Consider the following 26,773-nt stretch of genomic DNA (forward strand, 5'->3'; position numbering starts at 1 on the left):
TTTTTAGCTCGTCATCACCACGCCACCATCATAATAAAATTGGTCGTTGACGAAATATTTTTGTTATCGTCATCGTCACCGACACTTCGAGCCTATACAATTTAAAAAGATTGCTAACATGCACACTTTAAGCCTTTAATGTTCACTTGAAAGCAAAAATGATTCGTTGGGAAGACAAAGCAAGGGAGAGACCTCGCATGCCACCTAGCGGGGTGGCGCGTCCCACGAACACGTCAAGAGAAAGAGGCTTTTCTGCTGCTCATAGAGTGAACATTTGCCCGCATCATAAGACTCACTTTTTCTCGTGACGATGCTCGTAAAGTGAAAAACTCATTAGGTGAGGTGCTCACGTCATGAGGGTCCCCTGTACTTTTAAAGCAAGTTTGTTGCAAATGGTAGAATGTTATTCTGGTTATAACGTAAATTGTTTAATAATACCCTTCTGAAATTCATAACGGTCTCACATGTTGCTGTCCATAAAGGACAGTAACTTCATGACTGCTCTGGAGCTGGCAGTCAGATTTGGGAAAACTCTGATCATTCAAGAAATGGATGGAGTGGAGCCAGTACTCTACCCACTCTTAAGGAGGGACCTCATTGCACAAGGTACACACAAAATGCACTATGCCAAAATGTGTTATGTTATGTCACACACAATTCCCTTGAAAATAATCTGCATCATATCGATAAACACCTTTTAAATTTCTATTGACACACTACAGGAAAGAGCATTATTAACAAGTCTGCCAAATTTTAATAAATGAAATGAATTTCATAAATTCTAAAAAATCACAAAAGCAGTAATAGAGCTTCAAAACCGTGAACAATAGAGGCTGCCTTCCATCTGTAGGATTGTGTGGATGTGTTCGACGAAGCCGACCTTCAGATATTGATCAGGTGACTTCGTGCCAAGCCATGCATTCAATCCCCACACTCAGAGTGAGGCTGTCTGTGATGGCCAGGCAATTCAGCGGGCCTTTGGCATAATGTTATCAACCTTGGTGCAGTCAGTGTCAGCCACTGTTGCAATAAGCACCGCTTACCGTGGATGATTTTTTAATTTTTTTAACTCCTCCTACACGATATCGAGACAGCTACAGACTCGGAATAACTCAGACTTCCCAGCCGTTTCCCTGCAAGTTTTTACACAAGTTCCAAATAACACAAAGCACAGAAGATGTATAGAACCTTTCCAAAATACATAGACCTCTGGGGACATCATCTAGACCAATTTTATCCCAACCCCGAAAATCAGGGAAACCTAATCTGAAAAAGTTTAATACTATATCTATATATATAAAATGTTCTCGATATGTCTACATTTTCAGCACTTATATTTTAACAAATATTTTGTACCATATTTTCCGCACTATAAAGCGCATCGGAGTATTAGGTGCAGCTTCAATGAATGGCCTATTTTAAAACTGTTATCAGGTGCAGCTTCAATGAATGGCTTATTTTAAAACTGTTATCATATATACGGCGCCCCGCATTGTAAGGCGCAGTAGTAGTAGTAGTAGTAGTAGTAGGGGTTGGGATTGTGTTATACATCTTCTAGATCAGGGGTCAGCAACCCACGGCTCTAGAGCCACATACGGCTCTTTAGCACTCCTCTAATGGCTCACTGGAGCCTTTTCAAAAATGTTTGAAAATGGAAAAACATGGTGGAGTCAAATATATCTTTTGTTTTAATATGGTTTCTGTAAGAGGACAAACATACAGAGCCCCTAAAGGGACATCGACAGAAATTAAATTTAAGCAATCTGGTGCGCGCCAGATTGTTTCTTGTGCGCATCAGAAACTATCTGGTAAACATTAGCTTTATATAACATTTAAGCTAGTGACTTTTGCTGTGCCGGTTGGCCAATTGTTGTAAACATTAGCATTATATAGCATTTAAGCTAGCAGACTTTTTCTTTGCAAGTTAGCCAATTGTTGTAAACATTAGCATTACAGTATATAGCATTTAAGCTGGCGGACTTTTGCTACACAAGTTTGCGAATTGTTGTAAACATTAGCGTTATATAGCATTAAAGCTAGCGGACTTTTGCTATGCAAGTTAGCCAATTGTTGAGTTGTTGCAATTGGCTAACTTGCATAGCAAGAGTCTGTTAGCTCAAATACTACTGTATATAATGCTAAAGTTTACCAAATTGTTTCTGGTGCACACCAGATTGCTTAAATTTATTTTATTCCTGTCGATGTCCCATAGGGGCTCCGTACAAACATGACACAAACATTCTTATAATTCATAATATTGTAATGAAGTTAAACTTGAGGTGCCATCGTATAACAGAGTAGTCACGTGGCAAGTCATTCTCTATATGATGCACTGCAGGGACAATAAACATTTGAACATGAAAGCTCATTATGTATCTGTAGCCAATTTAGTCATTTTGAAAGTAGGCTAACATAGCTAATAAAAGATACATACCGTATGTGTTGCCTTCATTATCGGGCTTAGGTATAGCTTTTATTTTTTTGTGGCTCCAGACTTATTTGTTTTTTGTTTATTGGTCCGATATGGCTCTTTGAACATTTTGAGTTGCCGACCCCTGCTCTAGATGGTGCTGCTAAAGGAAATGTAATGCCATGATTAGCCAATATTGATGCATATACAGTGGGGCAAATAAGTATTTAGTCAACCACCAATTGTGCAAGTTCTCCTACTTGAAAAGATTAGAGAGGCCTGTAATTGTCAACATGGGTAAACCTCAACTATGAGGGACAGAATGTGAGAAAAAAAAACAGAAAATCACATTGTTTGATTTTTAAAGAATTTATTTCCAAATTAGAGTGGAAAATAAGTATTTGGTCACCTACAAAAAAGCAAGATTTCTGGCTTTCAAAGAGGTCTAACTTTCTCTAACGAGGTCTAACTAGGTCTAACAAGGCTCCACTCGTTACCTGTATTAATGGGACCTGTTTTAACTCATTATCGGTATAAAAGACACCTGTCGACAACCTGTCAGTCACACTCCAAACTCCACTATGGCCAAGACCAAAGAGCTGTCGAAGGACACCAGAGACAAAATTGTAGACCTGTACACCAGGCTGGGAAGACTGAATCTCCAATAGGTAAAACGCTTACTGCTTTTTTTTTTTAATTATGCTATATATTTTTTCCTCAGCACAACTTCATCTATATGAACTGTGACTATTATGCTATACTGTAGCCCAGTGGTCCCCAACTTTTTTTGCACCGCGAACCGGTGTAATGGGCCTTTTTCTCACGGACCGGCAATGTGTGGCAGAAAATTACAGTACATATAAAATAACAAGACAGGGGCTATGAACGACCATTAAGAGAAAGGAAAATGTAACTTACCATACCCTGAATAAACCTTTTTTAACAGCGGCCTCTCCTAAAACGACGGCAAATATCCTTGGTCACAGGCTAAATGAGTTTTTCTCCAGTCGAAAAAGGTTTCTTGGCTTTAGCAATACAGTTCGCCACGAGTTATGATGCTCTCAGTATATTCGCTCGTTCGCTTGCCTCGTTTTATAACGGAACAGTGTTCCAGACCGTTCCGGCCCACTTTCACCCCTGCATATGATGCAGAATGGACTTGGTTGTAGGCTCCTCTTCTGGCTCCGAAGCACACACAGCCAACAGCAGCTAAGGTTGCTGTTTACAGTGACTGACGCTGGGCTGCTATACGTGTGCAAACACCCCAGTATTGGCGGCCAACCACTCGAGGGCAATTTATGTAAAACTCAACACTGATTAGTCAAGAGGCGCAGGCCAGATTGCGGTAGTTAACAAATTATTATTTCTCTGCGGGTCTGTGGGAATTGCACTACGCACTGGTCACCGGCCTGTGATTGGGAATCCCTGCTGAGTTGCTGAGCATATTACATAACTGTATTATGTCAAAAGAAGACAGAAAATTCATCAAATTAAGACTATAACTCTATTACCCTTTTATCCATCGAAAGATTATGAGTGCCTTCCAGTGGAGAAAAAACATTGTCATCCCTGAATGGTATAATGGAGTCATGAGTTTATTGTTGCAACATCTCATTGGTGAAACTGGTAGTGCTACTGTCAGCATCTCTGGCAAAAGTCAATATGTAGAAAGTTTTTCTTGGTCAGTTGGTGGTAAGTAAAAACTGAGAGGTTAAAATTAGGGCTGTCAAAATTATCGCGTTCACGGGCGGTAATTCATTTTTTTAATTAATCACGTTGAAATATTTGACGCAATTAACGCCCATGCCTTGTTTAAACAGATTAAAATGACAGCACAGTGTCATGTCCACTTGTTACGTGTGTTTTTTGGTGTTTTGTCACCCTCTGCTGGCGCTTGGGTGCGACTGATTACATGGGTTTAGCACCATGAGCATTGTGTAATTATTGACATCAACAATGACGAGCTACTAGTTTATTTTTTGATTGAAAATTTTACAAATTTTATTAAAACAAAAAACCTTAAGAGGGGTTTTAATATAAAATTTCTATAACTTGTACTAACATTTATCTTTTAAGAACTACAAGTCTTTCAATCCATGGATCGCTTTAACAGAATGTTAATGTTAATGCCATCTTGTTGATCTATTGTTATATTAAACAAATACAGTACGTATGTACGGTATGTTGAATGTATATATCCGTCTTGTGTCTTATCTTTCCATTCCAACAATAATTTACAGAAAAATATGTCATATTTTATAGATGGTTTGAATTGCGATTAATTACGATTAATTCATTTTTAAGCTTTGATTCACTCGATTAAAATTTTAATCGTTTGACAGCCCTAGTTAAAATCCACAATTTCGAGTCATGTTGACAGCAGCACTCTATGTCAAATACTATTTCTTTTTTTACGATGCTTTAAGGATGGCACCTGATTGAACCGACCAGCATGATCATATAACGGCAAACTTGAGTCTGATTGGTATGACGGAGTCATGGTATTATTGTTGCAATGTCTCATTGGTGAAACTGTTAGTGCCACTGTTAGCGTCTGTTAAAAAAAAAAGTAAAATTTAATCTGTAGAATATCAAGGAAAACTGTAATGACTAGTGTAGTCCAAAGTAGCGGAGTAAGAGTAGTGTGTCTTCTTCACAAATCTACTCAAGTAAAATGTATTGGATGTTAAAACTACTCTAAGAAGTACATTTTTCTCAAAAAGTTACTCAGGTAAATATTAACGGAGTAAATGTAACGCGTTACTACCCACCTTCTGATCACAGGGCCGCTTAAAGGCGGCCTTTGCATATGGCACAACCCAATATACTACATGTGGTAGTTATCCGTATTAGAATTTTTAAGTGTAATACTATTCTTTTGAATGTTTATCTCAAACACATGTTTGAAAATAGAAAGATTAAAAAAATTAACTGTTGAAGAAAGGAAGTGCTTCAAAAATTATACAGTAGCTGAAAAAAGTAAAGGTTAGTCTCATGTTATTTTTAAGCCTAGGTAATAACTGAATCCATGCTTTTTCTTCCCTTTCTGGTATCACACAGGCCCAAGATACGTTGTACAGATTGGAGACAAGGTTATTGATTACAATGAGGACTTCCGGCTCTTCCTGGCAACTCGTAATCCTGCACCCTTCATCCCCCCTGATGCGGTTTCTGTGGTTACAGAGGTCAATTTTACCACCACAAGGGCGGGCCTGCAAGGGCAGGTGAACACTAAATACCACTGTACTTTAATAATTATCACACTTTTTTTTGCCCATCTCTGTCATGAGAATAAAAATATGTTTTTTTGTACATATGTTTGTGACTAGCTTCTGGCGTTGACCATACAACATGAGAAACCAGAATTGGAGACAGAGAAAACAAGACTGCTTCAACAAGAGGAAGACAAGAAGATACAGCTTGCATTATTAGAGGAGTCACTGTTGGAGGTACATCGTAAACACGCTTGTTGTTATGTTTGGGCTGACGAGCGTATGTGGAATGGGGTGCAGGCCCAAGTGTACGAAAACACAAGGCAGAAAAAGGGGAGCTGGTTCGAAATATTAACTGAAGAAAAATGTGTTCACCTTGACAAAATTACTTTGGGTACAACAAAGGGCGAAGTAACAAATCAAAACGGTTCTCAAAAGGAACTTACAGTGCGGGAAAACAACAGAAAAGAGAACATGGAAAAAAGACGCAACATGGATGACAATCTGACAAAGACTAAACAAAAATTTTAAAAAATTAAAAAATTAAAAATAAATAATTAAATACCTGGTGGGGCAGAGCAACTTGCTTGTTTAAAGTTGGCACCCTGAAGTGATTGTTTGCTCTGAGGATGGTAGGCATGGACTTATTTGAGAGGGTGGGTCTTAAAGTTTGGTTCTTAACGTGCATTATTCATTTTGTGTTTATTTTTCAGTAACCCCAGTGAGCATCATTGAGTGGACGAAGTTGGAACGCGCTTTCGCGTTTGAGGCATTTTTTTCAAGCGGTCGCTCAATTGTCGCAACGTAACGTGCATTCTGTAGACATTTCTGCATTACGCCCGTGGTCGTGTTCCTGGCCGGCAGTCGATTATTTCATGGGTAAACAACTTCAGGGAAAGGGTTGATGTAAAGAAAAAGAAACCTGGCCTCCCACGAACACCAAGGACACCCCAAAACATTGACGCCATGAGACAATCTGTTTTGAGATCTCCTTGACGATCTGCCCGCAAACACACATCTGCTCTTTAGTTGTCTACTCCTTCTGTGAGACGAATCCTCCATGAAGATTTAAAATTTCATCCCTACAAATTAGCTATGGTGCAGGAACTTAATCCACGCGATTTTATTGCTCGTGAAAATGCATTGAGGCGATTTTGGGCTTGCTTGATGACACACTTATTTTCTTCAGTGATGAGGCTCAAGTCCATCTTTCAGGATCTGTATATAAGCAAAAACGTGCGCTATTGGAGTCCTGAAAACCCCAGAGAACTTCATCAATGTCCTCTACACGCACTACGTGTAACTGTTTGGTGTGCACTATCGCGAGTTGGCATAAGTGGCCCATGTTTTTTTTTTTTTTAAGAAAACGAGCAGGCAGTATCAGTGACATCTGAACGTTGTGTCAACATCATCAATGAGTGTTTCCTGCCAACACTGAACCAGATCGCCTGGCGGCCAGGAACACAACCACAGAGGGCAATACTGAAATGTCTACGGAATGCACGTTGTGTTGCGGTGATTGAGCAACCGATGGGGAAAAAAAAAGCCTCAACATCGAAAGCGCGTTCCAACTTCGTCCCACTCACTGGGGTTCCTGAAAAATAAACACAAAATAAAAAATGCACGTTAATAACTACATTTTAAGCCCCACCCTGTCAAATGATTCCATCCCTACCATCCTCACAGCAGCCATCACTTCAGGGCGCCAAATTTAAATAAGCAAGTTGCTCTGCCCCACCCTGCATGTCCTTTCAATACTTAAGTAGTATATTAACTGTTATCAGGAAATAATATTGAGAATAATTTTAGCTGTGTAAATGTAAATAAAAATGTTTTATATTTAAAATATTTATTTTAGATCATTTTAAAGTTAACAATTATTCACTGTGAAATTTTACATTTTTGACCAAACACGCTGTCACGTGCGCACATGGGGGGGGGCCAGACCAAAATGAACCAAACCCAAAGACTGCCAGTATCAAGAATGGACCTCAATCAAAAAAAACACAAACCATGACAATTGTACATGTACTACGATACATATTGTGCATTATTGTGTTGTCTGCACTACCTTTGCGTCACCTCCACATTTATCTTATAATTAAACAGAACGTTTGGCCAGAAGACCTTTTCCCACTTGGAAATTTAATTAACTTTCTCAAACAACTTGAAACTCCAAAATCATGAAGGTGTCCGAAATAAAAATACCATGAAACATTATTATTCAAAGTTGGACTTTTTAAAACTAATTGCTTAGTATAAAAATAATGGAGTTGCAATTAATATTAAAGTTGGGCAGCAACAAAATGAGGTTGCAAATCAGGTCCAATTGTTTGGCCCATAAAAGGGTAGCCACATAAATGGAAAGAAATTGGATAATCATTTTTAAAGGTAGGCAAGGCAAGACAAAGCAAATTTATTTGTATACCACAATTCAACACAAGGTAATTCAAAGTGCAATCACACATTAAATCATCAAGACACCTAAAAATGATTGAAATAATACTAACACCAAAAAAATGAATAAATAGAAAAAGTCGTATAACTTGAAATTTGGACTGGTGGTAAACAATAGTGTTTTAGCCCTTATTTAAAGGAGCTAGTGGTTTGAGGACATTTCAGAGCTTCAGGTAACTTGTTTCAGAGATGAGGAGCATAGTAACTAAATGCTGCCTCACCGTGCTTGGTTTTTGTTCTCGGAACACACAGCAGACCGGCTACACAGGGTTCTCGCGGGTCCTTAGAAAGTCTCAAAATGTCTTAAATTTGAAATCTGGATAATCAAGGTCTTAAATTGTCTTAAATTTAATGAATTTCCGTAGGTATTACATTTCCAGACGATGCGTTTACTGATAGTGAAATGCCTTTAATACGCAGTAAAACTTATAATAGTGTGCATTTGTTTTATTAATGGTTGTGCACTAAATATAAGAGTTTCAGAATAATATATGGTATACCGTACGCAGTGTTGCTAACTTGGCGACTTTCTTGCTAAATCTGGCGATTTAGGTAATGACATCATCGTGCGACTTCGAGCAACTTTTAGGAATGCCTATAGCTACTTTTCTTACAAGGGAGTTTGCAACACTGCATTGTCCGCAACCTCAGCGAACGTCAGCGACTTGACTAGAGTTGTCGCCATGACGTCATTTCCCGGTTATTTGCGGTTGTAGAGGTGAGCGGGAATATGCGAGATAGGAAATGGGAGATGGGAAAGCGTACTGTAAATTTAATCAGAAATGGATGGAAGCTGATTTTTTTTAAGAGGTGGTTGACCCCTGGTGCAAATAACAACAGTGCCCAGTGCAAATTTAAAGGCCCCTAGATGTTTGGAAAAAAAGCTTTTTCATTAGGGACAATAGGAGTCAAAACCGTTGAGTCGCACATGAGATGAGAACAATAACAGTGGTCTGTGGCAGCAGTTCTGTGTTCACAGTAAAATAAACTTTGTTTTGTTTCTTCATCAGAAATTGGTGTGACATGTTTTAGTAATTAATTATATTTTCAATATATAATATATAAAAAAAAACATTCAATTTGACAATTAAATTGTTGCAAAAACATAGCTCCAGGTGACCTTAGGGTCTACTTCCTTCATAGGGGTCAAACAAATCAAGCATGTATTTTGGTCCAAGGCCATTAAGTGTTTTGTACACAGCAGTAAATAGTATTTTATAGTCTATCCTTTGACTCACAATAAGCCAGTTTGCGATTACATAACTGGCATAATATGATCCAGTTTCCTTGTATTTACAAGGACTCTAGCAGCAGCATTATTTATTAGCTGCAGCTTCCTGAAATATGTTTTTATTCATACCTGTGTACTATAGTTCAGTCTACTAAAAATGAATGCATGTATGCTGTTTTACATGTATTATTCGGACAAAAGTCCCTCAATTCTGACTATGTTTTTTAGGTGGTAATAGGCAGAACCCTAGATGGCTGTCAAAATGTATGTCTGAGTCAATAATTACACGAAGATTTGTAAGTAAGCACAAAAACTTGATTTAAACTCTTGGAGAAAGTGCAGTGAGGTCATCATATTGTTAGTTTGTCAATAAGTAAGTGAAGTGATATATTTAATATGTACTGTTACCATTATACTTTGAAGAAGAAGACTACAGTATAACCTATTGCATAATTACATTAAGCGAAATAAATACAAAAAAAAAAAATACAAAAAAAAATACTGAAATGAAGCATCATACGTCGAAAGAGTATAAGTACCCTCTAGTGGAGAAAACATATTTCCTATTATGAAACTAAAAGGATCATATCTGCGGTTTTCCGTGGTCAATTGGTGCTAAATAAAAACTGGGAGAGAGGTTACAATCCGCACTTTCGAATCATGTTGATGGCAGCCCTCTACGTCAAATACTATTTATTATTTTTTACGGTGCTTTAAGGACGCCACGTGATAGAACAGACCAGCGTGATCATATAACGGCAAGCTTGAGTTTGATTGGTATAATGGAGTCATGTGATTATTGTTGCAATATCTCATTAGTGAAACTAGCAGCACTTTAGCATCTGTCCAAAAAAAATATATATATATATATATATATATATCTGTAGATCATAAAGGAAAAATGTAACGACTATTGTAGCCCAAAGTAGCAGAGTAAGAGTTCTTCACAAATCTACTCAAGTAAAAGGAAAAAGTATAGCTTAGTAGAGCTACTCTTAGAAGTACATTTTTCTCAAAACGTTACTCAAGTAAATGTAACGGAGTAAATGTGACGCGTTAATACCCACCTCTTAATGTCAGTATAATAAATTATTCTATGTGATTTTCAACTATATGCGCATCTTGCCTGTGTGTGTTTATGTCATACAAACTTCACAGTGCAATTTTTGCCCATCAAGAAGTCACCAGTGCAGAAACAACGTTAATTGCCTTCAGTGCAAATTTGGCACTGAAAACATAAAAATGCCATGACAAACAAATTGCAGTAGTCAAAATTAGGCTCACGTCACTACTTTAACTATCAAAATAATTTGCACACAAAGTTGAGGAACACATTTACGTGGGCCATCAGTTGTAAAATAAAATATCCTAGAGATTTATTATGGTCAGCTTAACATTTCCATGCTTCACTGCATTTCCATTTGTTTTATCTGAACATATTTTGTGAATGCATTTAAGTTTTAGAAAATATCTGCCGGGGATTGATTGATAAATCTGTTAATGTCTGACATGACACTGTCATAGAAGGCAGTACTTGCTATATAATACATTATGTTGTTCTGTCAAACCCTCCAACCACCTCCACCCCTGATCTATGACAGACCTTGGCTACATCGCAGGGGAATATTTTGGAGAACCGGGAGCTTATAGACAGTCTGAACCAAACCAAAGCAAGCAGTGCGCTCATCCAGGAGTCACTTCTAGAATCACACCGTCTGCAAGCATTTCTGGACCAGGTATTCACACGCTGTTATAAGGCTCATAGTCAACCTTGTTATCCCCCTCACCACTAAAGCCAAGCAGTTAAGATGATATATCCTCCCTGTGTCTCAGTGCTTTGCTGGAGCCTTTCTCAAACTAGACCATGAATATTTTCAGGCACCCTCGGGCAGCTGCACATGCTGAACATTGGTAGTTGCAAGTGTTCCTCTAAACACATCTCTGAGAAATGGGGGCAATTGTTTGCTCCCTGGACTCTTTCTTGCGCTTGCAATTTCTCTCTGATTATTAAACACTATTCATCTTTCCTCATTATGTCAGGCCTTTGGGCTACAGTACGAAATGTTGAACGTCTTTAACTGCTCTTTGGAAGCAACTCTGTCCTAACATCACCTGCACATTTTGTTAAGTTTGATGCCATGTATTTAGGCCATATTTCTGACCAACACACCATTACGTGTGAGAATTTAATATGGGAATTTATTTTTGTTTTAGTGGCATTTATATGACACATGATTCCAATTTCAATTTTGGTTTGCAACACAATTTCAATAAATGATACTGTATTATATTGTTAATATATTTACAGTGGTACCTCGACATACAATTCTTTCGACATCCAACGTAAAATTTGACTCGTCATTTGTCTCAACATGCTGGGGTTGGACAAAATAATAGAAACACCTAAAATTTTGGCATCATAATCATTGAAAATAGATATTAAAGAATGGCATGAGGAACATTCTAATGAAGTTGAGCATCTCGTATGGCCGATACAATAACCAGACCTCAACATATTAAGCATTTATGGTCAGTTTTAGAGAGTCAATTAAAGCTTAAGTTATGCTTCTGCGTTGCGGTGACGGAGTAGCGACGGCGTAGACCCTATGTCGTCAACGAGCATTCCAAGTTTTGCGTCAAGGGAACGCATTGCTCTGTAATTCAACGCTAAGCCACTAGAGGGGTGTTGCGTTGTGTTTGTGCAGTTTTGGGGGACTCTTGTCGATTTCCTTTTCTTCCAGTCAGACAACAATGGCAACGGAGATGGAACGCTTGTATGTGGATCTTTACCTCATCAACATTGAACAACAAATGTTGGTCGTACAAATGTTGAGACGCTGGTGGTCTGTCTGACTGTTGATGTCGCACAGTGACTGGCAGTCACATTACGAATTCCAACATTGGGTGGAAGCCAGCAAGCTGCGTTGTCCAGCATTTTGCTCGATTTCTTTACCGTGTCCTACAACTAGCCAGTGGGGAGCCATAGCAGATTTCTGGCGGCTATGGAACATCCCAAACTGCATTGGAAGCCTTGATAGTAAACACGTTATCATAAAAGCACCGAGGCACTCTCAATCAGTGATGATGTATCAAGTGTGTGAACTGTCTGTTGTTGAAAACTAAACATCAAAACAACTCTTGACAACAAACTTGTGCTTTAATCTCCATGTACTTGAAGTGTAAAATGTAAATAAGTCACAGACTTACAGCAAACATATGTACAAAACAGATGATAAAGTGCACCAACCAAAAATACGACAAAAAGTAATTAAAAGCTGGCAGTTTTTGGCCTTTATAATGCCTTGCCGAAAAATTGTACAGGTGGTCGTACTTGTGGACCTCTTCGATGATCCACTTGTTGGCTTGGTCCATTTTTGAGTGTAGCGAAAGAAAGTTTGGAAATGGCGGTGATTTCTCGCTGAACCGTAAACAACAGTCTGAGCGGACCAATCATGGTCCGTTTGCGCCACGTCACCATGCGCTGACGTCACGCATAGTCAGGATTTTGTGGCGGTACACATCAGGCTGCAACAGAGGGTCGTAAATCGGGTCTGCCATGATGCCGTAGGTCCGCCACAGTAGCATAAACCAGCCTTTTGAGGGCATTCTAATTGAAGAATGGCTTAAAATTCCTTTGGAAACAATTCACAAGTTATATGAATCAATACCACTGAGACGGAGAAAAGATGGACCTACACCATATCAAATTACTTTTTGTTGAATTTTTAAGGTGTTTCCATTATTTCGTCCAACCCCTGTATGACGACATGCTCGAAATATGACAATTTATGACAACATCTGAATTTCTTTGTTTTCCCCACCATTTCGACTTACAAATTAAATTTGTATGTAGAAGTATCACTGTGCAGTCATGTGAAAAAATTAGGACACCCAGTTAAATATTCAGTTCTTTATGAAGAAATGTTCACATATCAATGTTTGATCTTGTTTTTCTTTATCACTGGAAAAGAAAGTGATTTAATTGTAGGTAAACAACAAAAATTAACATTGTTTTACTCATTAAACCAATATTTCAACAAAAACGCATATTCTAACTAAGGAAAAAGTAAAAACACCCTACCACCTAATACCTCGTGTTACGCCATTTAGATGAAATAACTTCAGTGAGACACTTTTTGTAGCCATCTACCAGTCTTTGACATCGTTCTGAAGTTTGCCCTACTCCTCAACGCAGAATAATTTCAACAGTGAAATGTTTGAGGGGTTTCATGCATGTACAGCCCGTTTCAAGTCACACCACAGCATTTTCGCCTCAGGTTTAATTTTTTTTTTCTGCAGATAATCTCACATGTTCCTTAAGCAGCCTCTGATACTCGATAGATTTCATGGTGGATTCTATGGCGGTGAGCTGGCCAGGCCCTGCTGTAGCAAAGCTTCCCCAAACCATGACACTTCCACCTCCATGCTTTACAGTTGGTATGAGGTTCTTTTCCTGGAATGCTGTATTCAGTTTACGCTAAGCATGTCCTCTGTTCTGGTGTCCAAATAATTCAATTTCAGATTCATCTGTCCAAGGAACATTATTCCAGAAGTCCTGGTCTTTGTCTGCATTAGCAAACTTCAGTCTGGCCTTCATGTTCTTGTTGGAGAGCAAAGGTTTCCTCTTTGCACACCTCCCATGAATGTTAAATTTGTGTAGTCTCTTTCTGATTGCAGAGGCATGGACTTTCACATCAACAGTAGCAAAAGTCTGCTGTAGGTCCCGTGATGACATTTTGGGGGTTTTGGAGACTTCTTTTAGCATCTTGCGGTCTGCTCTTGGGGTGAACATGCGTGGACGGCCAGACCTGTGCATATTGGCAGTTGTTTTGTATGTCCTCCACTTGAAGACTATTTTCTGGACAATGGAATGGCAGATTTTATATTCTTTTGAGATCTTTTGAAATCCCTTACTAACCTCATCAGTGTCTACAATCTTCTTTCTGAAGGCCTCAGACAGCTCCTTTTGATCTCACCATGCTGTTTTCTCTCATTTCAACAGTCAGTCACTGTTGAAAGTATTCTGAGTTGAGGAGTGGGGCAAACTTTCTTCAGACCGATGTCAAATAGTGTAGATGGCTTCAAAAAGCGTCTCACTGAAGTGGTTTCGTCCAAAGGGAGTAACACTAGCTATTTGGTGGTAGGGTGTCCTAACTTTTTCCTTAGTTAGAATATGCGTTTTTGTTCATATATTTGGTTTAACGAGAAAAACAATGTTAATTTTTGTTGTTTACCTGCAATTAAATCACTTTCTTTTCCAGAGATAAAGAAAAACAAGATCAGGCACTGATATGTGAAAATTTCTTAATAAAGAACTGAATATTTAATGGGGTGTCCAAATTTTTTCACATGACTGTTTATATATATATATGTTCAATGTGAACCGACTATTAGAGTTGTTTCGGCGGACGTAACGTATTCCTTCAATACCCTCCAGTAGACATTTTCCCAAAATGCTTTTGATAAAATTGCAATATTTTATGTATTACTTTTATAACATGTCTATCAAAGTTAATTTTCATTTAACTGTCACCATCCAGGGAGCAATATTATACTTGCATCATTAATCATTTTGTCCCCATTTTTTTGAGTTGCTATTCTTGTTTTTATGTGCACATTTCCTCTCATAGTACACTATTATCATCTAGCCCTATTCCTTTTCAAACTCTTTAGCTCCTCCAAACAAAAGAAAGGTTTTTATTTTCCTTGCGTCTTTATACAATTTGTTCGTTGGAATTCAGTTATCAATCTTTAAGAAAAAAAAATATATCCGTTGGAATTCAGTTATCAATCTTTAAGAAAAAAAAATATATCCATCTTGTCTTTTAAACAACTGCATGTATCGTTTTCAGGAACGAGGTGCCTACTTACCTCTTGCAGAAAGTGCCAGCAAGATGTATTTTGTCATCACAGACTTGTCGAAGATTGACAACATGTACCGCTTCAGTCTTGCTTCATTTCTACGCCTCTTTCAGAGGGCTCTTCAGGCCAAGAAGGTGACCCTCTTCCATTCAAAATAACTTTGAATGCAGGCACGCACACACACACACCCAACAAACAGATCATTACTTTGTGATGGCCACAAACAAAACATTGACTTAGTAACTCCTTTACCAGTATGGTTCGAGTCATTATCCATTTGGAAAAAACATTTGTACCCGAGGTGTAACGTCCTCGGAGATGTTATAGACTCCAGTGAAGCCTAATGACAATAGCAAATGCTGTTAAAATCAGTGTTCACCAATTTGAATCATTTTAAAAACGTCCTAATATATTACAGTCCCTATTATAATGTGTTATAACTGTGATTCCAGCTGTTAAAGGTCCCTAGGTGTTTGAATAGATTTATTAAATCTTTGCGTCAAGGGCAGTTATAGTGAACAAGTATGAGCATTATACAGCATGATGTATGCCAACAAATTTTAAGAACTGCTCTTCTGACATGCTTCAAAATTTCAAGACCCAATCGTATATGTATGTGTGTATATATATATATATATATATATATATATTTTTTTTTTTTAAATATCCATCTGTCCTGTTCGCGTGTTGGTATACTTAATCATCATGGGATAATGTCTGCATTGACATATTGTGCGTGCGTAGAATTTAGCTTGTGATAACACTTTTTGTACATTCTTCTCTTGTAGCATTTGTCAGCTTATGCGCTGTAATTTGTATTTGCCATGACCTGTAGATCGTTTATGAGATATGAAAGACAATTTGAACCTCACGTCTGAGACGGGAAAAAAAAAATCATGAGGGATTTTATCAGCCAATTGATTTTTATTTCTGTGCATTTAGGTCTTTATTAAACTTTTCACAAAAAAGTTTGCCATCCAAGACCAATTCACTCTTACCTGTCTACACAAAGAATCTAGAAATTCTTCATCAAGTGAATTATTCCAACTCATTTTGTCACCTAGTCTTTTTTTCTTGCCTCATTATACTTGTATAATACTGTGTGGTTCTGTATCCTGCAGGAAGCAAATAATACTGAATCCCGGATCATTGCATTGAAAACGAGCTTGAAGAATATGGTGTACGAGTATGTATGCCGCTCACTTTTCAAGGTGATATTACACACACGCACGTGCACACAAATACTGCAGTACCTCAAATGCAGATGTTCAAACAGTTGTCACTTTGATGTTTACCAATATTGAATATGATGCACCAACATAATGTATAAACGAACACTTCAAGAAACAGGGAATATGAATAGCATATGTCCAACTGAAGCAATCCAATAAATGCCACCCATTCGCACAGGATATTGAAATTAGTTTTGCCACTAAACACAATACTGTAAAGTGTCCAGTATTTAGTGGGGCCATTCACATTCCAAAGCTCACAAAATGAATACTGAATGTAATTTCTATTCATGTGCTCCATGATTATGTGCCTGCCTTTTACTGTGTTAGCATGACAAGACATTAAGCTGCTGACTGATTTGTAGGTCTAGCACTTAAGCATACACTAGACCCCTGGCCTGTACTACAAACAGAGTCCAAACCGGGAAACCGGGGTTGACAAAACCTGGTTACCTAGTTTGGGGACAATCAGTGCTACGACGCTGATTATGAGGCTGATTTGTTGAGCCTGTGTTAACCCAATCAGAGTTACTGCACGTTCATATAAAAGGGGGGCGGATACCAGAGTCAAACACAACTTTTGATGAAGGCACGGGAACCTTACTTAACAGACGAGGAATGCACAATAATTATGCGGAGGTATGAAGAATTCCACCCTCACCGCGAAATCCAACACCGTTCAGTGAGTAGAGCGCGACTGGTCTGTTGGCAGTGAATTACAGATCGTGTGAATGCATCAATATGCCAGTTTACTTTTGTCCATGAAAAGAAATAAAGCCTGCTGTCAGGACAATAAAATAAGATTTGGTATGTTAACTGTATGCAATAATTAATCGTATGTGCATCATCACATGAAGCAGGCTGATTGTATGTTTAGTCCCTTTGACTGGATGAGTATGTATGTCCTTTGAACATCTTCAGAGTATAGGTTAGATCGGGCCTAAAAAACCCAGCCCGACCCGGCCCAAGCCCGATCTATTAACTTGATTTCCAGGCCCTAGGCCGAAACCCCCCGGAAGTTTTATGTTATATATGTAAGGACCTGGGAGAAGAAGGAAATGCGGGGCTGCGATGCACGGTTGTGTTTTGTGTGATTACATTTGTGACGATGCCTGTGCATAATGATAACAAATTAAAGGCCGTTTTTTGTAACAACTTCTCACAGTTAAACAAGACTGTCAGATACATATTCAATAAACATTTACAGTGTATCACAAAACTGAGTACACCCCTCGCATTTCTGCAGATATTTAAGTATAGACCCTACTCACCTACGTCACAAAATGGGCGTGTCGCTGTTTCCGGCCGCCATATTGTACCTCTTTTTCAGACCTATTCTCATTGTTTTCAATTAGTCGAGCAAGTTATAGAGCAATTCATGGAAGCCCCGGTGTTATCTGACGCTGTAAACTCATTGGATCCGTTGCATAAAAGGCGTTACGTGGAAAAGCTTCAGTTTATCCATTCGCCAGATCCGTATTTGATGCCTAAATCGATGTTTTTCGACCCGCTGGCTTTGCCTGACATCTGATATCCTGATATTTACAACTATCTTGTCCACACAAAATCAGCCTATTCTCACGAAAGTTTGAAAAACTTTAAGAGCTTGGAGGCTTATAAATGCTACGTTGCTGGTTGGGTGAAACAGGTCCTCGTACACGAAAATTCGGCAGGAATCTTGTGCTCGGAAGGTGAGTTACGAAATTTTCAATTCAAAATCTTTTGTTCTTGCTAACATCCACTGTCAAGTCTAATGTATTTCATGTCATTTGTCAATGGAGCTAGGGCTTTTAATGTTTATATGGTTTAGCGATAGCACTCTGACTACATACATACGTGTATGTTGTCGGCGATTAGCCTAGCAATGATCTTAATTGTGGTTGTCAGCCCAAAACCCTCTAAATATATATTAAATGCATCTTACCAGATATAAAATGACTACTACATAATCTGCGGTAGTCGTTTGGAGCCCAGTTTTCTCGTCGAATTGCAGCAGTCAATGTCGGTCTCCTCTTCGGGTCTCTCGGAATACGGTAAAAATTCAAGTCTCTCCGTCTATCTTCTCTGTTTTTGCAACTGACCGCCACACACGACTTCACCGTTTTGAGTATTAATGTTAACGAGCAGAAAAACACGCCATAATAGGAGGAATTTACGAAGCGCTAATGCATTAACATGACTAGTATCCGGACATCTTGGCGCGGGGGCGTGGCTGTGACGTCACGTGAGTAGGGTCTATATCTTTTCATGGGACAACGCTGACAAAATGACACTTTGACACAATGAAAAGTAGTCTGTGTGCAGTTTATATAATAGAGTTAATTTATTTTCCCCTCAAAATACTCACTTTTGTTGCCAGGAGTTTAGATATTAATGGCTATATTTTGAGTGATTTCGAGGGGAAAATAAATTAACTCTATTATATAAGCTGCACACAGACTACTTTTCATTGTGTCAAAGTGTCATTTTGTCAGTGTTGTCCAATGAAAAGATATACTTAAATGTCTGCAGAAATGCGAGGGGTGTACTCACTTTTGTGATACACTGTATATATATACTTTATATATACAGGACTGTCTCAGGAAATTAGAATATTGTGATAAAGTTCTTTACTCTCTGTAATGCAATTAAAAAAACAAAAATGTCATGCATTCTGGATTCATTACACATCAACTGAACTATTTCAAGCCTTTTATTATTTGAATATTGCTGATTTTGGCTTACAGCTTAAGAAACCTCAAAAATCCTATATCAAAAAATTAGAATACTTCCTCAGACCAAGTAAAAAAATAATTTTATAACAGCAAAACTAAATCAAACATTTGAAAATGTCCATTGATGCACTCAGTACTTGGTTGGGAATCCTTTTGCACGGATTACTGCATCAATCCGGCGTGGCATGGAGGCAATCAGCCTGTGGCATTGCTGAGGTGTTATTGATGCCCAGGATGCTTCGATAGCGGCCTTCAGCTCATTTGCATTTGTAGGTCTGGTGTCTTTCATCTTCTTCTTAACTATACCCCACAAATTCTCGATGGGGTTCAGGTCAGGGGAATTAGCAGGCCAATCAAGGACAGTGATGCCATGGTCAGTGCACCAGTTACTGGTGGTTTTGGCACTGTGGGCAGGTGCCAGATCATGCTGGAAAATGAAATCCTCATCTCCATAGAGCTTTTCAGCAGATGGAAGCATGTAGTGCTCTAAAATCTCTTGGTACACAGTTGCATTTACTCTGGACTTGATGAAACACAGTGGACCAACACCAGCAGCTGACATGGCTCCCCAAACCATTGCTGACTGTGGGAACTTCACACTGGATTTCAAGCAACTTGGATTTTGCTCCTCTCCAGCCTTTCTCCAGACTCTGGCGCCTTGACTTCCAAATGAAATGCAAAACTTGCTTTTGTCTGAAAAGAGGACTTTGGACCACTCTGCAACTGTCCAGTGCTTCTTCTCCATAGCCCAAGTCAGACGCTTCTTCCGTTGTCTTGAGTTCAGAAGTGGCTTGACCATGGGAATACGGCTATTGTAGCCCATTTCCCGGACACGTCTGTGAACTGTGGCTTTTGATACCTGGACTCCAGCTTCAGCCCACTGTCTTTGAAGCTCCCCCAAATTCTGGAAGCGGCTCTTCTTCACAATTTTGTTAAGGCTGCGGTCATCTCTCTTGGTTGTGCAGCGTTTCCGGCCACATTTTTCCCTTCCAACAGACTTTTTGTGGATATGCTTTGAAACTGCACTCTGTGAACAGCCTGCTCTTTGAGAAATTTCTTTTTGTGTCTTACCCTCCTGATGGAGGGTATCAATGATGGTCCTCTGGACAGCAGTCAGATCAGCAGTCTTCCCCATACTTGTGATTTAGTTTACTGAACCAAGCTGAGTGTTTTTAAGGCTCAGGAAACCCTCGCAGGTGTTTCGAGTTAATTAGATGATTCAGGTGATTAGTTGAATAGCCTACTTGTATACTTTTTCATGATATTCTAATATTTTGAGATAGGATTTTTGAGTTTTCTTAAGCTGTAAGCCAAATTCAGCAATATTCAAATAATAAAAGGCTTGAAATAGTTCAGTTGATGTGTAATGAATCCAGAATGTATGACATTTTTGTTTTTTTAAAATTGCATTACAGAAAGTAAAGAACTTTATCACAATATTCTAATTATCTGAGACAGTCCTGTATGGCGTAAAACACTCAGGTGACTTGAAGTTCCGCTCTGAGACCCCCAATTTGGCCAAATTTCAAAATATGCATGTGTGATACATCATTGGAAAGCTTAAAATCTCCAATTTTCTGGGGGAAGAACAATTTTGAACAGGAGGGCATTAAAAAAAATTAATTAATTAATTAAAAAGCAAAACCCTATCTGGAAGTGAGAGCACGCGAGAGCAGAATTACAGACGCCATGACTTTAATGAGATATTATCGCGTACCTACCTTGTTTCGATCCAAAAACTCCATGTCGCATGTATCCTTGAGTGTCAAGACACAGCTGTGAATGGCTACAGCTGGATTTTTGGGGGATTTTATGTGGGAAACATGGTAATATTACAAGGGTCGCGATGCAGAAATGGGCAGACATCAAGGAGTGGTCAAGCTTTTCTTTTTCATATATTTACCCTTTTAAACGTTTTTTTTTTTTTTTTTTTTCAATTTTTCTGTGTTTGGATCAATTATTTATCATCTAACATCGGGGAAAATGAGACAGTAACAAAAAAATACAGTTTAGCGATAGTTATGAGGTAGATATCCGTGACTTTTTACAGACGCCATTTTTTCATTGTGACGTAATTTGTTTAAAAGTTAAAAATATGCGAGTGAATAATTATTTTAAGTTGTTTCTTTTTTTTTTTTAACTAAATATTAGACATCAATTAATGATTCTAAGCTAAAAATGACAGATATTTTGAATAATAAATATAATTACTTGCCATTTGTTTTCATGGCTGGGTTGAAACCAAAACGGTTGCGCGACGTCTGTAAGCAGGGGTTTCCAGGGTAAAACGGGCAAATTACAAATAGTTCGGGGGCTTAATGTGCTATTCATCTGCTATGGCAGCATATAGACATATTGTTCTATCAAACACAACAGTTGTTTTGGCTTAAAATACAGCAGTTTCTTTTAAAGAGGAGTGCAAGAGCAGAAAATGCTTTTTCTGTCTTGTCTGTGTTTTCCGCCATATATATATATGTATATGTATATATATATATATATATATATATATATATATATATATATATATATATATATATATATATATATATATATATGCAGTGTATACAGTGTGTGTGTGAAAGATGTCTGGCGGCGCCCATGGCACAAAGTAGTATGTATAAAATAACCAACATTCATTACACAAGGAGACTTCACATCTTTAAGATGGTCAAGTCTTTGTTCATCTCAACCTAGAACAAGTGATTCAGTTAAGTGTTAGGATGTGTCAAATTTATTATACAGTAGTTAAACATTGTTCTGTTGCAATTTGTATAGTAAGAAACTGCAACACGTATGTTGTTCGAATACAGGAATGTTAATGTTTAATTTAGCATACTCATCAATTGATCTAATTTCTCTGTCAGGAGAACAATGTGCATTGTAGCTTGAAGTCAGTGCTTGACTGACAGCCTAGCAATTAGGAGATTCTTGGTTTGAAATGCGCTGATTGCGGACTTGAACATCATTGTGTAAGTGTGGAAATTTATACAATAATGCTCAGTGAACCAAGGCACAATTTTCATAAGGTTGACTAAAATTCATTCATAAACAACCATATTTTCGTATTCAGTACAATGTAGAACATCCTTCCCTTGTATTTTTCAGGCTCACCAGTTAATGTTTGCGATACACTTCACCAAGGGCGTACGCCCTGACCTTTTCCAGGAAAATGTGAGTATGCTCATCTGTATGTTTTATGAAGAACATATTTTAAAATTTTGAACACAACCTCCTCACCAAATGTCAGCCATACGTAACAATAACTTTGTTGTAGGAATGGGAAGTCTTCATTGGCTCCATTGTCGGGGAAATGTTCAAACAAGAGGTAAGATTTTTTTCTGCTTAATTAGGAGACACTGTGGCATTTTCCTTTAGTATCACCCCTCTGTCGATCCATCTTTTCCCTCCATGTTAGGAGTTCCCATCTTGGATTGATCAGGAGAGACACAGATCATTGGCAGTTTACAAGGTAAACACTAAAACAAGTTTACCAGTCAAAAGGTAGACATATTCTTTCATAGCTGAAGGGTACTTTTTTTGATAGATCCCTTATGAATACTGTAATGTAAATACATATTATTAAAAAAAATATTAGCACATGTATTTGCAAAGTTGCTAATCAACAAGTTTGTCTTATTATTACATGGAGGACTAACTGTACTGTAGAATGGAAGTGCAATTGTAACTTTTCTTTGGCCTTAGCTAACATCTGCTGTCCCTCATTCTCAGACTACATTTACAGCTCTCTATCAGTCCCTGTGTTTGAGTGACTCAGACCTTTGGCTGTCCTTCGCACGCAGCTCACACTGTGAACAAGAAATTCCATCTTCAATTGCCAAGAAAATTACTCCCTTCCAGCAGGTCAGATTTCAATCTGATAAAATGGTTTTAATCCATATTACCGCTGGAACCCACATACTGCTGTATTATACGTATATTGGTATTTTACTCATTGTAATGACACAAGTAAATTATACAGCCAACTTTGGTAATGTATTTAAAAATAGTTTTTGGCGTCATACATGCGGGACTTAATGAAGTTATTACATCACAACAACAGGTATGTTTACATGGACACTTTTATTTGGATATGAAATGAATAAGAAAAAAAAAATGGAGCCTTCCTTCAAGTAAAACACTACTGCTTTTGTCCACAAGCACAGCCAAACTTAAGAAAAAAATGAAAGCTTCTTTGGGCTGCTTTAAGAAACTTAAGAAAAAAATGAAAGATTCTTTGGGCTGCTTTAAGACAACATTAATAAAATAAAAATGAAAATTGGGGTGAAGGCAGTAAACCTCGGTTCACTACATTTCTCACAATTTAATTAACGCTATCAGTAGAAAACACATACAGGAGGATATTTCTCTCAAAGCACTCGAGTTTGGGAAATTCACACAGATTAATGTGATGCTAACTCTGATGCAGGTCGGACTTTCAGTCGCAAAATTAGTGGTTACTTTCAGTGGCTGCTGCTAGTGGAAAAAAAAAACTTCACTAATCCTTGTCTTCGAAGGCGGCGGAGCCGGGATGTTGTATTTGTGTCGGGACTCAGACTGTGATTGCGTGTGTGGGGGGGTCAAGTCATCAGCTAATTAAACGTGCGTTTGAGGGGAAAAAATGGACTGGCACATTCAGCAAGTGTAAAGGAGTCAATGTAAGTCTGACCATAATGAAAGTAATTTACCTAATAATTAGGGTCAATCAGGGGCGGACTGGGACTAAAAAGCAGCCCTGGACTTTGACTCAGCCCAGCCCACAAGATACGCTATACGAAGGGAAACAGACCCCGTAGGGGTGTCCGGGGGCATACCGCCAAACCCTCGGGGAGAATTTTTTTTTTTTTTTTACATTTTATTGTAAAATGCATCAATTTCTTGCACTTTAAGAGAAAATGAAGAAAATATGTCTAGACTGTCACTGTCTGACTTGGGGCGCTCAAAGTACTGCAAGGCTGAACTGGAGTTGGGTTCATTTTCTGTACTAGCTCTATGATAGACCTGAATAAACAAATGAAAATGTATTCTTCAAAGCAAGTTTTATGTATTCGGGCAAATTCCACATTCTGAAACTGTCAATGATTATGATGATGATGACAATAAATTCATTCATTCATTCATTCATGTATCCAATTGATTATAATATATCTCTATATATCTCTGTCTATAAAACGATTTCATTGTTTATGCCATAATTCAGTGGTCTCCAAACTATTCCACATAAAGCCGCAGCGGGCACAGGATTTCATTCCAACAAAACAAGACAACACCTCTTACAAGTGTAATCAGTTGATTGCAGTCAGGTGCTGCTTGTTTTAGCAGAAACTTCATTGGTTAAACTGTCGGTACTCGATCGGTTGAAAGAAAAACCAGGCCCCGCAGTGGCCCTTGAGGACCGGTTTGGAGACCCCTGCCATAATTAATCTTGCCATACAAATAATAAATTTCAATGAAAATACAAAAAACATTTCAAGACAAATCCTGTATACATAACCTTCATTGGAAAGTATTAACCAGAAAACAAAACGATATATAAATGATTAAAAATATATATCAATTTAACTACCTAAACTTTAAAGTAAAACCATTCATTTTATTAATATTTTGTTATATTTCTTCTGAATTAATATTGCTGCTGCGTGTGCATACGTTGTTTTACAGCTATAATATTTTTTCTTAGGAGAGTGATAGTAGGACTAGCACTTGACACGATTGCAAACGGGTACATCGACTAGCTGGCACTAACCCTTTAATTGTCATTTATTTCATTTAAAATGTACCTACCTTGTGGATAACAATTGCCAGTATACTGAGCAAGTGACCCTCTTCATCCCTTTTTACTTGCTCTGCGCTTGTCTGGGGAACTTCCCTCTCGAACTTCCACCAGCTTATCATTACCTCCTCCCTCTATTTTTCTCCCTCCCTGCACCGGCTGCACGTCAGAGCGGCTGCCCCCTCTCACCATCGCCGGGGCTGGGCTGCTGTTACCCAACGTGGCCGTTGCAGCCAGACTGCTGCTTGCGAAAATATTTGTCAATTTATGACATTTTAATGCTTTGCTCTCCAGTTTCTTTAATTTTTTTCTTCCTAACCTTCTCCGCGCCACCCTTCTCTTTTCTTTTTTTGCCACCACCATCCATATTGGGCATTAACGCTCGTCGCCATTTTGCTTCCACAAGGAACCAATGAAGGCAACTTTGTGCTTCTTTCGTTCTTCTATCGGACTGGCGATGAACAGCCAGGCGCATTGCTGCCACCTGTCGGATTGGATGCAAACTGTAGATAATCAGAGGCTAGGGGGGACAAAAACAGTGATCTATAATGAATGGCGGCCGCCGGCCGTCCAGGGCACCGGCCGTTCTGTGATCCTCCAGAACCCACAGATTACCAGTCCGCCCCTGGGGTCAATTCTATCCTGACAACATATAACACCTAAAGATCTAAATTACCTATATAACTGAAGTCATTATATAATGCAGATAAGGTTCCTTAAAAGTTGATGGGGACAATTTGAGTATCCTGAAAAGTTGGTAGTGTTATGTCCCTACCGTCCCTATGCAAACCTACGCCCTTGGGAATTCTGTAGGGTTTCCTCTTCTTCTACTATTTTTTCTGTTATAATTGGTCATGCTGCTTTCTCATGCTGTGGGAAAGATGAACCCTACCACATTGGTAATGAAGAGTGTGTCCTGCTCTATGGAATCACTGGAGTGCCCAAAAATAAAAAAATAAAAAATTAACTGAATAAATAAATATGAGGAGAAAAAATGAATGAATAAATAGATGAAAATATAACAGTATATTTTGTCTAGGGCTGTCAAACGATTAGAAATTTTAATCGAGTTAATCACAGCTTAAAAATTAATTAATCGTAATTAATTGCAATTCAAACCATCTCTAAAATATGCCATATTTTTCTGTAAATTATTTTTGGAATGGAAAGATAAGACACAAGACAGATCTATACATTCAACATACTGTACATACAGTGGGGAGAACAAGTATTTGATACACTGCCAATGGGTTTTCCCATTGGCAGTGTATCAAATACTTGTTCTCCCCACTGTAAGTACTCTATTTATTTATTATAACAATAAATCCACAAGATGGCATTAACATTATTAATATTCTTTCTGTTAAAGGGATCCACGGGTAGAAAGACTTGTAGTTCTTCAAAGATAAATGTTACAACAAGTTATAGTAATTTTGTATTAAAACCCCTCATAATGTTTTCGTTTTAATAAAATTTGTAAAATTTTAAATAAAAAAATAAACTAGTAGCTCGCCACGCTATTGTTGACGTCGCCGAGCGATGACGTCATCGCCGTTCTTCCACAGTGTCTTTAACTACGTAAGATAGTGATTGAAATACACCACAAGGTGTCAATGGCAAGTTTTAAATTACTTAGAAATCAAGCCAATGCATGTGTTTTGTCCCTCAACTGACGGCGTAGCTCCCTGTTTTTTGTTGTTGTTTTTTTTTTTTTTTTTAGACTGGGTCTGTTGTGATTCACGTTCATTTGAGTGCTGCCCCACTGATAGTTTGTATATTGTGACTAAATATTGCCATCCAGTGTATTTGTTGAGCTAAACGAAATGTTTGAATAGAAAACTACCGGAAGGACCCCGTCCACAATTGCTAAGGTTTGCTGCCCGCA

The 26,773-nt window shown here is 38.3% G+C and overlaps 1 protein-coding gene across 1 annotated transcript in view; it reads left to right on the forward strand.

Moving 5' to 3' along the window:
• dync2h1 (dynein cytoplasmic 2 heavy chain 1) overlaps nt 1–26,773 on the forward strand; it is a 231,897-nt gene that overhangs the window by 140,524 nt on the left and 64,600 nt on the right. Inside the window, exons 70-79 of the mRNA XM_057838672.1 lie at nt 483–606; nt 5,471–5,634; nt 5,740–5,859; nt 10,912–11,046; nt 15,163–15,306; nt 16,294–16,383; nt 22,224–22,289; nt 22,393–22,443; nt 22,534–22,587; nt 22,848–22,979. Of these exons, the coding sequence (XP_057694655.1) occupies nt 483–606; nt 5,471–5,634; nt 5,740–5,859; nt 10,912–11,046; nt 15,163–15,306; nt 16,294–16,383; nt 22,224–22,289; nt 22,393–22,443; nt 22,534–22,587; nt 22,848–22,979 (1,080 nt within the window). The remainder of the gene's footprint in view (nt 1–482; nt 607–5,470; nt 5,635–5,739; nt 5,860–10,911; nt 11,047–15,162; nt 15,307–16,293; nt 16,384–22,223; nt 22,290–22,392; nt 22,444–22,533; nt 22,588–22,847; nt 22,980–26,773) is intronic.

This window comes from Corythoichthys intestinalis, chromosome 6 (genome assembly GCF_030265065.1).
Source record: "Corythoichthys intestinalis isolate RoL2023-P3 chromosome 6, ASM3026506v1, whole genome shotgun sequence".
Classification (NCBI taxonomy): Eukaryota; Metazoa; Chordata; class Actinopteri; order Syngnathiformes; family Syngnathidae; genus Corythoichthys; species Corythoichthys intestinalis.